Genomic DNA, 13,844 nt, shown 5'->3' on the forward strand with positions numbered 1-13,844 from the left:
TTCTAGACAGTGACAGATGATTGGGGTAACCATGGCGATGGACCAAATGTTTGTATACCCATCATCAGAGCTCTGCTCCTGTTTAATTTCAAATGAAAAGCAGTTTAGAACATTCACTTGCACCTTGTCTATTCCGATTTCTTCTCATCCAAAGTAATTACCTGTGTATAAATTTGAAGAGACATAACAGTTTACTGTGTGTCCTGATACCACCAAAGCTACCACAATACTTTTACTATAGTGTCCATGATATAATGAAGTATCACTCACAGTATTCACAGTGTGAGAACGAGATTTCTTTGAAAATAAAAAAATTTCATAAACATGTATCAAATACTGGTAAACAGTTTGACTTGGACAAAAAATGGCAAGGGCTTTGACTTAATCTGTTTGTTCGAATTCTTCACAAGTATTAATGTGATGTAAGATCAGGAAGTCTGTGTTAGGTAGAGTTCTGGTCTAAGTCGAATGTTTCTTGGAATGTTCTAAAACATCATTGTACTATAATAGAAATTGCTGTGGATGGTTGGGATAATGTAAAAGTGATTACATGTCAGTTTGTCTATTGGGAAGTGAAGGGTCGTTTGGTCTTAGATAAGGTAATATAAGTTCTGATTTTGTCTTAAATTTGTGATAATTAACTACGATATGTCTGTCTGTGATTGGCTACTGTAATTTGTTTTTTTAATTTTGTTAATGTTGAAAAAAATTGTTTGTTGCAGTCTTTTCATGATTTTGAGAAATGATGAGATTAATATCATATTAATAAATATGTATAACTTGCTACACCTGGCTACAACCTTGTATATCCTATGTGAATTTCCATAATTTATATATTTTGTAGACAGAGTTTTGTTAACCAGAGTTAGCTCCCTTGTCATGTAAAGTTTTGTGTTAGCATTATTTAGACAATTTTTTTGTTCCTTAGAAAACAATTAATAGTTTGAGAAATTCTAATTTGTTTTCTTTGATATGGGAACTTTAACCTGCATGATAGATATTTTTGAAGTTAATGTTATATTTTTGTTCCTTGATAATAGTATCTTTGTCGTATTGCCCTGATGACGAATACACCAAAATATTCTCTCTACTTTTGTTCATATTAACAGTCTTTGATTGGTTACCTTAGTAATTAATAAACTGTTCCTTTTTGTGGTTAGAAAGGTTTTAATTAAATAAATGCAGAATTTTCCTTTTTATTTCTCTTTATTTGCCATTAATACCTCGAATTACTTATAGCGAGTATTTTGGTAACCATGGTGACACTTCTTGTATCGTTGACCTTATGGAATGTTTTTATTCCGTTTTTATTCCAATCAATGATGCATGGAGTTGTTTTATTTCTATCGTTTGGAACCAATTTCGTAATGATCATCAACATTAACCAGTCCCATGACATGTAATTAAAAACATATGTTACTAATTAGTGATCATAAAGACGTAATTCTATCATATATGCTTAAAAATATCTATATATATATACCTACTTGGTCGGCTTCCAGCATATATTGTATTCCTGCTTAACGATAATAACTACATGCTATACAAGGCTTTTGGATTAAGTACCAAGATTTTGGACAGTATTCCATGACTACCATGTCAAGTTGTTGTGAAAGATTAAGACTGGTGTTTGTGATATCATTCTGATCATATTTGTACAATGGCTGATTGAGACTGTTTGGAAGTCAATTTTTTTTAACGAACTGCCAGATGAATATGAAGCAGGTTTGTGATACAGATATATTTAGTTATTAATACATTTTGTTTCATAATTACTTAATGACAGATTCATTTGATTTGAACTGTTTGCCCTTTGTAAATGTATTTAGACTTGTCTATTGTGAAAGAACTGGAACATTCTACTGAGGTTTTAGGGTAAGTGTGTAATATCTTGTGGATGATTAGTGAATGTAGTCATAACAATGTATTTTTTCTGTTTCAGGTATCGCAGGTAATACCAGTTCAAATATGAACACCACAAGCACAAGCGTGAATATTACGCCTCAATATACAGCTAACGTTAATAACAACGACACGTTACACCAAAGCTTTTCCTCCACTTTGAACTCTTCCAAGTCAAGTTACAATAATGGTGTTTCGGGAGGACAGAAAAAGTCTGTTCCCCCGTTGGATGAGCAGACACAGTTGGACATGATTCTTAGTGACCTACTTAATGATTCAGTGTTTGTAAGTCCACAGAGTCCGCCAAAAAGTGGTGCTAATTCTGTTTCCAAGGACACACGGACTTTCCGAACATATGACACACAATCCACTCCAGATGGCAAAACTATGTACCAAACTGCTGAGGTTACTTATAAAATCCCAGGTGGTTACAAGGAAGAGAGAAATTATAGCATGACTAAAACTGAGGAGAAATCTTATGTGCCTAAAAATGCATTTAGTTATACTTCAGGGCCGACGTCCCCGGAACTTCAGCGAAAGGCTGAAAGTCCAAAGACTCACTCACTGCCCTACAGAACAGACTACGACAACCGCTATTACAGCAATAATGAATCAACATTTAATCGGACAATGGACAGCTCACGATCCATGTCCCCGAATGAACAGACCTCATCCTGGCTGCAGGAGCAGCAACAGAAACTGCGCCAGCGAAAAGACAGCAAGGATGAGAAAACTGTCCAGCAGGAACGCCAGCTGGTTGAGGAACTCAAGACGGCACAAAATAAGTACTTTATGAAGCGTGCTCATAACCAAGCTGAGGAACAGGCGACGATGGACACATATCGTAGTGCGTCATCACCGCCACCTGTTGCCAACGGACCTGTTTCATCATCCTACACCGTGACTCAAAACCACACATACTCAACAGATCGATCTGCCCATGAGCCAGTGCGGTCCTTCTCGCCTCCAAGCTTCACAGGTGACTCCTTCTATAGCACATCCTACAAGTCCACTAGCACTTCATCAACACAAAAACCACCCCCATCCCCGGGCCAACAACGTGCCCCACCCCCTATCACTTCCCCAGTTACTCCCCCTGTCAGAACAAGTAGTAAAGACTTCATGCAACGCTCCCGTAACACAAGCACTAGTTCATGGCAGGGGCGTGTTGGATCGAAGGAGCCAGAACAGGATATAAAACCAGCTGTTATACGAGCTATCAGTGTAACCACCCCTCCCCAATCCCCACGCCCATTTTCTCCCGTTCAAAAGCAGCAGACGTACCAAGTGTCCAGCACACGGACCATGGTCGAACAGCAGCCCCCGCAACGGGACCAGCAAATAGATATACAGATGACCTTGCCAGTGCATGCTCCAACCAAAACCAAGGTCACAGAGGTACAGGAATTTAGCCACCCAGAGGGTCAGAAGAAGTCACATTACATCACAGAAGTTTATGTCCACCGGACAGCTGGAGCAGACGGGACAGGTATGAAGCGACCAGCACCCGTCCCTCTACCTACCGTCAGGTTTCGCTGCCAATCACATCCCTGCATCTACCTTTCCTCCATTACTTCTTTCTTGTTTGAATGGCAAATTATTGGAATGAAATTGTTTTTTGAAAAGTTGCTTCCTGCCTTCAAAAAAAAAATCAACAAAATTCTGCCCTTGCTTTTTCTTGGCAGAAGGAGGAGATAGGTTTCCATAGACCAGACATACCTTTAATGTCATTGAAAAGTCTTCAGAACTTACTGCATTTCTAAGCTGTCAACAAGCATTTAAACTTCTTATACCACTTCTGCAGGTATATCCCCTTTTCCTGAAAAGGAAATCAGCTTCTTAATCAATTTTTAATTTGTAGATTTTTTTCTGATCAATGTTTGTAGTACTTTAATAGCTAAAACAAAATTTGGCTTTACAGGTCTAAATGATAAAGAATAAATTGAAATGTGGAATATTTCATTTTTATTTTCTCAGTTTTTCGTCTGAAATCAACAAATTACAGCTTCAAATGCTTGGGCTTACATGTGCTTTGAATATTGCAACATCTTCAAGAAAAAAGACTTTTATTTGAAATTTTTGATAAAATACAAAATAATGTGAATGCTTCATTACAAACTTGCTTAATCCCAATTCTTACAGGATGATGGCAGCTTTAGAATTTTGAAGGCTAGTTTACAAGAAGGATAGGAACAGACTTCGATGATGACTGTTTAAATGCTTCTTGTCAGTTATAGATATCAGTGTTATTTATGGGATGTGATATGGAAGTGATTCCCGCTGCTAGGGTACAAATTAGCTTCATCTGCTTTGCCCAACATATCGGTCCATTGTATTTATTTTCCTGCACATAAAAATTTTACAAGTATATTCCAATGGATTCGCTGCAGTTTTACTTCCATTTGGATGTTGTGAGCACTTTGATGTTAAACATTTTTGCACATTTTTGCATTATTTATATATAATTCAATTTTTTATCAATTAATGATGACTTTTATCAACCCACTTTTTATTTCCTGTATGTAAAGCACAGATGACTAATTTATCTGTGATATATATCTGATTTATTTTTTCGGCAAGCTGCTTCTAAACTTACACTAAGAATTAACTGTACAATATTTTGGAAATGATATTCATCGGTAAAAATCCTTCGGTAGAAACCAGACTTAAGAAAGAATTGATGGGCTTGTAATATCCAAAGCAGATGAGGAAAATTTGCTTATTTGTGCTGTTGCCGAAGGAACGTGAGAAACTGAAATGCGTGCAAATTACTTTCCTTGCCTTTCTGCTCTGCATTGCCATATATGGTCATGGCTATGCCTCTTGATATCATTCGAGGTTGTGATTGGCCAAGTGTGTGTAACCTTTGACCTTGTGTATGTGACTACCAGGATGTTGTGTATAATTGTAACATTATTGTACTTAACAAACTCATAGCTCTCTTCCATCTGTAAACACTCTTGAATTTGATTACATTTTGATTCTGGTTTAATTCCCAATTTTTTTTTTTAAAGATTTATGGTGCGTTTGAATTTCATTCATATTTTCAGAAACATTTTCCATTAGTCAATATTAAAGACCAAGTATCAGCTAAGTCCTGATTGTAAAATTATACAAATTTTCAGGATAGATAAATTAACAAAAATGAAATTAAAGCAATAGATTTATCATATATATAATATTAAGAAATGGATGAGATTATGTTCAAACATTTGTGGAATGAAATTGTAATCATAGACTTAATGGAATTTTCAAAATCTAGTTTCTGACAACAGTTCTGTCTTCTTTATCTGTAGACGTATTTTCTTTCTTGTTTGTAAGATGTCATTCTTCTCCAAGATATTTATGTCAGGTTGTTTTGTACTTTAAAATGTTCACCAGACTTTCTGTTGGTGTTCCAGCTGCCATTTTATCATCATAACCTTTGACCTGACATATTTATGTATGATTCCTTTACAGCTAATCAGGATGTGTTTTATATCCTGAGGGTCACCATGGGCTTTTGTACAAAAAAATCCCTGCTGGACTGGCAAACCCCCATTCCTCCTACCCTTAAGTACCCTTTATATCAAAACTCCCAGTGACCTTCCACCCTGAGTTATTTCCCCTTTCCATAAGAAAATACCTATTACAAAATCACAATGCAGTTTTAGTGCTGGTAATAGGTCTTTAATGAAAACTTGCAGATATTTCACTTTTATTCTTCAATGCTTATTTGACTTATTTCTTTCTTTTACTTAATATAGCTTTTCTAATTTACAACTAACCTTCTAACAACAGATTTCCACAATTGAACACAATTAATTTGCATAGTAATATGATTTTGAATATCTTGAATATATTTAGATTTAAAGAATTTCAAATGTTTAAAGGAAAGCAAATCCAATGTTATTCCTTTTATGATGTTCAAAAAGATCATAAAACAATAAATTTTGTATTTAGCTATTACAAGAAATTTAGAAATAATTTCAATATTTTCTGTTTTAAATACACACATATTTCTAATTAATTAAACTATTAATCGGAAGCGTAAGTATCGATTTATTCAAATTCACAAATACTACATGTACTAACATTTCTTCATTAATTTTTATTCTGTTTCTCAATTTTTTTAATATTAACCTCAATACTTACATGTTTTGTTTTTTTTTTTTCCTATTTATGTTGTTATTTATCTGCATGAAACATTGATTTAATTATTTATAATTTATATTTCTAATAAATTTCATGATTTTTTATAAATGATATGAAATGGACTAGTGCTTCATTGGAAAGTAATTTTATTTCTGTTGCATAGAAGTTCTAATTTTCTTTTGCAAATCTATATTTTGTTTCAAGAAATTTTCTGCAAATACATGTAATAGAGTTTGATAAAAATAGGAAAAGACTGAGAATTATATCAAATTAAAATCATTAGAGATGAGATGAAAGGAGTAAAAAAATATCTCATAACATGTGCCCAAGACTTGACCCAAAGTAAGGAATTTCATCTCTGCAGGAAATTAATAAGATATGACAAGGGAGGTAATCCATTAAATATATCTAGTGGTAAAAGATAAAAGGGGAGGTAATCCATTAGATATGTCTAGTGGTAAATTATAAAAGGGGAGATAATCCATTAAATATATCTAGTGGTAAATTATAAAAGGGGAGGTAATCTAATAAATACATCTAGTGGTTAAAGGGGAGGTGATCTATTTCTGTTAGCTCCCTTGAATATTTAGAAAAAACATATCAGATACAGATGTCTTTGAAATATTTCCTTTCTCTCATCCCTGGTGGAAAAAAATTAAGGAAAAAAAAAAATGGAAAAATACAAGCTACAGATAAATGTAACTTTGCTGATTGTAGTAGGTCAGTATTAGATGTATAACATGCTCTTTCCAGGTACAACACAAAGGAGTACAACAGCAGAACAGAAGGAAAAAGTGGAAAAGGAACGCAACCGATTGGAAGAATTGGAAAAATCTCTTCAGGCTGCTTCTAATTCTATTATCGCCACAACACCATGGCAACAACAGCAGAAGAGCTACTCAACAACAGAACGACAAGTGACAAGGCGTGTAGAGACGAGAAAATATGAGACACAAAATTTTCAACAGCAGCAACAGCAGCAGCAGACACAGTCTGTGAGTAGTTATGATGGACAAGGAGAGGTTCCACCCCTTTCCCCACCTCCTCACCAGAGAAGCACGTCACCCGAGTGGGATAACATGAATATGCATGGTTCCTTTACGGTAGTACGTATACGTTTACTTACCACTACTAACTTCACAGAGTACCTGTTATCCTCAAATCCTACAAAATATAATTACAGAGAAGGCATACACAGAGTTATTAACATACCTGATCTTGTCTGTCTCAAGTCCAAATTACCTGTATAATATTTAGAAACACAAAACTTTTTTGTATCTAATAAATCAAAATTAATTTCATACCTGACTCAAGGATATACTATATGCTATTTGTAAAGCCTTCCATTCTTGATTTTTAAAATGACTTTGATTGAATATGTGACCACTGTAAAATGGTGACACTGCACACATAATATTAAATTTTCAGGTTCCTTGAAAGTTTCAATTGACTACACAATTAAAAACAAATTATAAGTTTGAATTGACAAAAAACAAAGAAAACTTAATAGATAGAATCATTGATTTCAAACAGAGTGATGAAGGGAAGGTAACTTTTGCAAAACAAAAGCACATGTTATTTAGGTTGAGGACAACAGGTACATTAACTGATCCTCCACAATATCAAACCGTTACAATTTTGTCGTAAAATTTTGGTAAAAGTTTTCAGTAGATGTAATGATTATGATTTCAAAATAACTGTTGTGTTTCAAAGTTGGTTATGACGTGAGGTTTATAGAAACTGTTTCTGTTTGTTGAGGATCTGATATTGTACTAAATGAAGCTTAAACATGAATGTGTAATTTATCATTTGATTTATGGTATTTTGTAGAGGTCACATAAAAGGTTGTGTAAGCCTCTCACTCCTCTCCCATTCCATTCCCCTATCACCGTTTATCATCCTTAATATCAGTATTATTTTCACCCCACAATGTTTGTAATATTAAGAATTTGCAGTTTTGTTTCCAACTTTAATATCTGACTATAAGTCCACCCATATTTTTATCTGTTCAGACAGAAATTTCAACACAAAAACACAAAACTAATTCATTGTCAAGTCTAACCCCACTTTTTGAATCAATGACTATGTATGACCCCTGGTCTTTTTTGATGGATATAGCTGATGTGTGGTCCCTGTTATAGCATACAAATATTAATTTTACATTTGAAATTTGAATGTTGACACATTTCCTTATACCCTTCAAAATGTTGGTTTTAAAAGGAGAGAGGAAATGAGAAAGTTGAATATCTTCCAAGAAGGTTATCAGATGTGAATAACAGGCAAGAGATGAAGTTCAATAGTTTACCAAGGTCAGAGGTCAGTGAGAACAGTGAGACTAGTGAGGTGGGAACTCAGAGATCTTTTGTGGAAGTCAATTCAGCTTTGAACAATCTGCTTGGAGAGTTGACTGCTTGGACAAAGGAGTCACCTGATATGACCTTGAACTATGACCTTGATTCATTGAAGGTTACTGCAGACAACATGTCTTCCACAGAGAATCAAAACCTGAAAAGTATTGACCAGAAACAGGAAATGGTTGAGGTCAGTCCAACCAAACTGAGTCTCTCCAAAAGTCATACTGGCCAAAAGGGAGATAACTTTAACAGTCAAACAGCCCAAAGAGAAGATAACTCTTTCCAAAGGAATCAAGCAGAAATGGATGTCCATTGGGGAAGCTGTAGTCGGAGGAGCAGTAAAGACGAATTGGAGTATGATAGTGACAGAGGTAACAGAGACTTTGTGTTGGGGACAAGGAGTCGAGAAGAACTTCTGTGGGGCAGCAACAGCCGAAGGGGAAGTAGAGATGAGATACTGTCACATGATGGAAGTCGGAGGGGTAGTAGAGATGAAATGCTGTCACATGATGGAAGTCGGAGGGGTAGTAGAGATGAGATACTGCCACATGATGGAAGTCAGAGGGGTAGTAGAGATGAAATTCTGTCGCATGATGGAAGTCGGAGGGGTAGTAGGGACAAAATACAATCACGTGATGGAAGTCGGAGAAGTAGTAGGGATGAAGTAGAAGCAGGACAAAAGGTAGATGTTTATATTGCTACTAGTCAGCAAGTAGCTACTCCTCAGAGCCTTGTTGCCAGTGAATTCAGGCCACATAGAGAAGAAGTCCTGACTGATGACGAGATTGATGTCTCTGTTCCAAGTTTTGGATTCCATTCAGAAACTGTCACCAATTCTGCTGAAGTATGTCCTGTTACAGGGGCGAGGAGCGCAGAGAGACGAGAACAACATGTTGCCGTGATACACGATGAACAACCTGGATTGAAGAGGACTCAAACTCAGCAATGTGAACACACAACATCCTCAACACATGTCCAGCCAGAAGTGACCATTCATCAGAGAGGAAATACCACAAACTGGTCAAGTCAAATGACCTCACAATCAAACCAACTCAGACAGACTGGTCAGTTTGTACAAGAAAATGTCAGTAATTTAGAGCCGATGCCCCTGACCAGGTCTGCCCAGAGTTCAGGTAAACATGAGTGTACCATCAACGTACCTGGTCAAGGAGAGCTGAGTGCTGACCAACTGGGGATGCTTCATACCTATCTCACAGAAGGAGGGTCTTCTCTTAAAACTGACGGGAGGGAGGCGTCTGTTAAAACTGCTACAACAATACCTGGTGTTCAAGTGGAACTCGCCAATGAAGCTACTGGGTCAAGTAACAGAAGGCAGGCAGGAAGACAGGAACCTGATCTGAAGATGAACCGCGGAACATCTGAATTTGATGTGGATGAGAATGGCCACTACAGTGTAGTAGATAGATCGCAGATGTCTAAGTCATCCAACAGGCAGCAATATGTCACATCAGATTATCAAACCATTGATTCTGTTCAAGGATTAGAAAATACTACAACAACTAACGAGTCCACAAGATTTGCCAACACTACTGGGATGAGACAAAAACATTTCCTCACCTCAGAATACCAGACTATAGACTCTAAAGAAACCACAACCCTCACAAAGTCAAATTCACAGGCAGAATTCACCGTCACAGAATCCAACACAGCAGCAGATGAGGTGATCTACAGTCAAGTGATCAAGAAGAAGGTAAAACAGAGTTACCTCCCTTCAAATGATGTTCTCTGACTCGTCACTGATGAAAAACTCTGTCTAATGCAACCAATTACTTTTCTTGTGGATGAAAGATCTCTGCAATTTGGATGAATGTTACAAATCACTTTCTTGTAGATGAAGTTGAAATCGATCTAGCTGTCTCCTCTGATACGCATCTCAAATATTTTTCTTTGACACATGAACGAAGGTTTGCAAACTGTATGAATCTGATTCCGTCTATGTTATACTATTTTATAATCTCATCCCTCTGAAACACTTCTAAGAATTGCAATGTCCTTTTTATGATGACTTTAAACATTCAGACTCTTTTAAATCTGAAAATTATATCCATCTTTATTTCGTCACCCTCCAGTTTTCTCCCTTTTTCAAAGTTTCCTCCATTTTGAAATATTAGTTCTTTTCCTACTGTCCCTGTCTTGTTTCCTCTTACTATCCCGGTCTTGTTCCCTCAAAGTCTAGCACATGTTCTTGTCAACCAGAAGTCTTTAAGTGTTTCAATAATAACTGACTAACAAGAGCTGCATCAGTCGCCTGCTGCATGATGGGAAAATCCTACATGGATCTTAGGTTTCCGACGTTCTGCTGTACTTATTTGTGAAATACTGGGATGAAAACAACAGCATGGATATTACTAATGATGTATACTCAGAACTTGTCAAATTATGTTTTGCTTTTTCCAAACTTTAAAGTGCAATTAATACAACATTTACTCATACAAATGTGAATGTTCGAATGTAAAGCACCTGACATCAAAATGTACTCTATTGAAAAACATTGAAGGAATATGAATGAAATTTTTCTAAACAAATTTAATTTTGAAAACTTTAGTTGTAATTACCGCATTTTACCAGATCAGGAGGAATTCACCTTTATCCATTTGATGTTCATATTGCCTATGAATGCCAACTGGAAACAGTGCAGTATTTGAATATTTAATTAGTTTATTATGTTTTAGGTTCATAGAGCATAGTGTTGCATTACTGCATGAACACTTTGTTACAAAGACAATGTATATAAAAAACATATATATATGTATGTATTTAACCACTAATGAAGCATGAACATAAAATACATTCATACATGAAGGATATCGATACTTATATACATATGACTCATTTGACCTTTATGTTTCAAGTATATATTTTTTTCATTTAATTTCAATTATTTCACATTCCATTAGATTCCATTGAAGCTTGCCTGATATATAACATTGTAGTCGGTTGTGTGAAACTGTATCAGAGATGTCAGATTTCACTACGGAATCAATTAGATCTAAAAATAAACCCCAGATTTCAATTTGGGTTCTTTATGACTCAAACCTTGATTCTGTGTTATGCTTGCCTGAGATTTGATTTGATAAGTGTACCTATAATTTATACTGTATAAGCTTGTACCTTGGTTATTCTTTTGAATCTGGACATGATCGGCTTTATTTTCAGTTTTCTTTCTTTAGGGCAAAAAGTTGCCTTTTAATCATATAAAAGAATAAATTTGATCTGATTCACAATTCATTTTACATGTCTTCAGAAGTTTTATAAATATGTATACATGTTTATTGTGTTTTGAACTGAACATCAGATTACCTGTATACTGGACCTTAACCAAGATAAAAGTCATACAAGTGTATCGTGATGACCGGAATTTAAATTAAGTCGGCCATTTTTCTTTATGAACAGAACCAGGTACAAGCTATAGCTCCACCACCTCCGAAACAGATCAGTGTCGTGGAGGAAGACAAGATCAGTCTCCGCCCGATAGGCCCTGGAGTTCAGACACTGGAGCCAGAGGGAATGGGAACCATGGGACGTTCTGGTGCTACCACACCAAGCTTTCCCGTTAGCCCAGTCGCCTCAGCAGGTAAGGGAGATCACTCATCACTATCTTCATGTCATATACTTTTGTGACATCAGTCTTAATAACACTAACAACATATGGTGTACCTTTTCTATGTCACATTCTTGGGTTTCCATGTTTTTGGGAATGAATCTTAATAAACTACATATTCACAATCCACAATATTTCATTCTAAGTTAGGAATATTGAGGAAATTGTAATCCAAATAAAATTTCAATAAATTGTTCAATTTATTAAATTTGAGAAATTAAACATATTTTACTGTATGTTTATCTTAGTTATCATTTCAAAAATTTTCAATCTTAGTCTTTGTTCAAAGGCTTTTGTCTTCAACAAGCTGTCTTCTAAAAGCTGTGCTTTTCAGTCATGTTGAGTTCAGTACAATGAGCGAAAATTTGAAAAGATTACTTATATATTTCTGTCTGCAATCTCAAAATCTGGAAAATCCATTTCATTACTGTAGGTTATCATCGGTGTTATCACATCATTTAGAGAACTTTACCGATCATGTTTTAGTGATAGCTTCTTTGTTGATCATAGCTTTCCACAGATTATTTAGAGATCTGTTTTTAAGTGTTTCCATCACAACCTTTCCACAAATGATTTAGAGATCACTGTCTCCTTATCCAGTTGTTAGTGTTTACCTCTCTAACATGCTTCCAAATGTAATTTAGAGACAGATATTTCCTGTTCCTGTTTTTAGTATTAGCCTCTCTAGATGTAGGACATTCTGATCATTGCTACTAGACATGCTGTTTGGTGCTAGTCATCCTGAGATATGAGTTTTGCCACTAAATGCATTTGTTCTTGTCAGCAATTATGTATGTGTTTGTATCTTAGCAAAAAATTCTGTCTCAGTTGTCTCTAGCTTCAAGATCATTGAAACGTTTATCATAAATGAATAAGGACATATATAAGCATGAGAATATATTTCATGGTTGAGTTAATTTAGTTTGAAGAGTATTGAAAAGATATTTAATGTCTTCACATTTTCATCAGTAGTTATAAGACACTGATAAAGTCTTTCAATGGTTTTATTCCAAAAATGGCATAAAACGTTTCAAAATATTTTAGCCAGAATTTCAGACCTATCTCTTTGTGTCATGGAAAACTCTAAAACAAATTAATTAGAAGCCCAACATTGTGATAAAACTACATATTTAGCTTGAACATTGGACTTAAAATTTCAGATCTCTTATATTTAGATGATTGTAAGTAATAACGGTTTCATTTCCAACAAGTTTGCACTGAATGTTTTTTTCGCAGCCAATCAGAAATCAGCTTACATGACACTCTTGGCTCATTCATATGTTCTAATCTCACATTGACACTCATTGGTGAAGACAGACAACCAATCATTATCCATTATTAACAATTTTTGCTTTCTCATCCAGTTCATAATCCCACCTTGGGTATCCCTTCCCAATGATATAGAAGCTTGTATACCTAATATTAACACTAATCTAATTCAACACAACAGAACAGTTTATCCAGGCCGTACAAGCTAAAGTACGCCGATTGTCCCTCGGATCTAACCAGGATTTGCATGGTAAAAGAAAAAGTTTCATTAACCCTCTCTTTCTTGTAATGATGTTGTAATTGTTTTGGAATAAAATCCCTTCCTCCCAAATGGTTACATCTGCTTTGAATGAATGTTACACTTCTGTATGTAGTTTGTGTTACTGCAAAGCTATTTCAACAAATTGTTTTCCACTTAGCTTGCCAAAATGTGTGCATGTGTAGTTATTGAAATATTGTCAATATTACCTAGCTGGATGTGAAGGTTGATTGACTGAAATATTCATCAGTACTCTTCTGTAAAGATTTCACCAAAAAATTATGACACAATCTCTTTTGGCTAT

The 13,844-nt window shown here is 35.4% G+C and overlaps 1 protein-coding gene across 1 annotated transcript in view; it reads left to right on the forward strand.

Annotated features, from left to right (window-relative positions):
- The window catches only part of LOC132555421 (uncharacterized), a 144,235-nt gene that overhangs the window by 113,487 nt on the left and 16,904 nt on the right, over positions 1-13,844 (forward strand). Inside the window, exons 14-18 of the mRNA XM_060219772.1 lie at positions 1,943-3,391; positions 6,790-7,142; positions 8,257-10,101; positions 11,805-11,985; positions 13,463-13,531. Coding sequence (XP_060075755.1) covers positions 1,943-3,391; positions 6,790-7,142; positions 8,257-10,101; positions 11,805-11,985; positions 13,463-13,531 — 3,897 coding nt within the window. The remainder of the gene's footprint in view (positions 1-1,942; positions 3,392-6,789; positions 7,143-8,256; positions 10,102-11,804; positions 11,986-13,462; positions 13,532-13,844) is intronic.

This window comes from Ylistrum balloti, unplaced genomic scaffold (genome assembly GCF_031769215.1).
Source record: "Ylistrum balloti isolate Yb309-2 unplaced genomic scaffold, AGI_CSIRO_Ybal_v1 Utg370488, whole genome shotgun sequence".
Taxonomy (NCBI): Eukaryota; Metazoa; Mollusca; class Bivalvia; order Pectinida; family Pectinidae; genus Ylistrum; species Ylistrum balloti.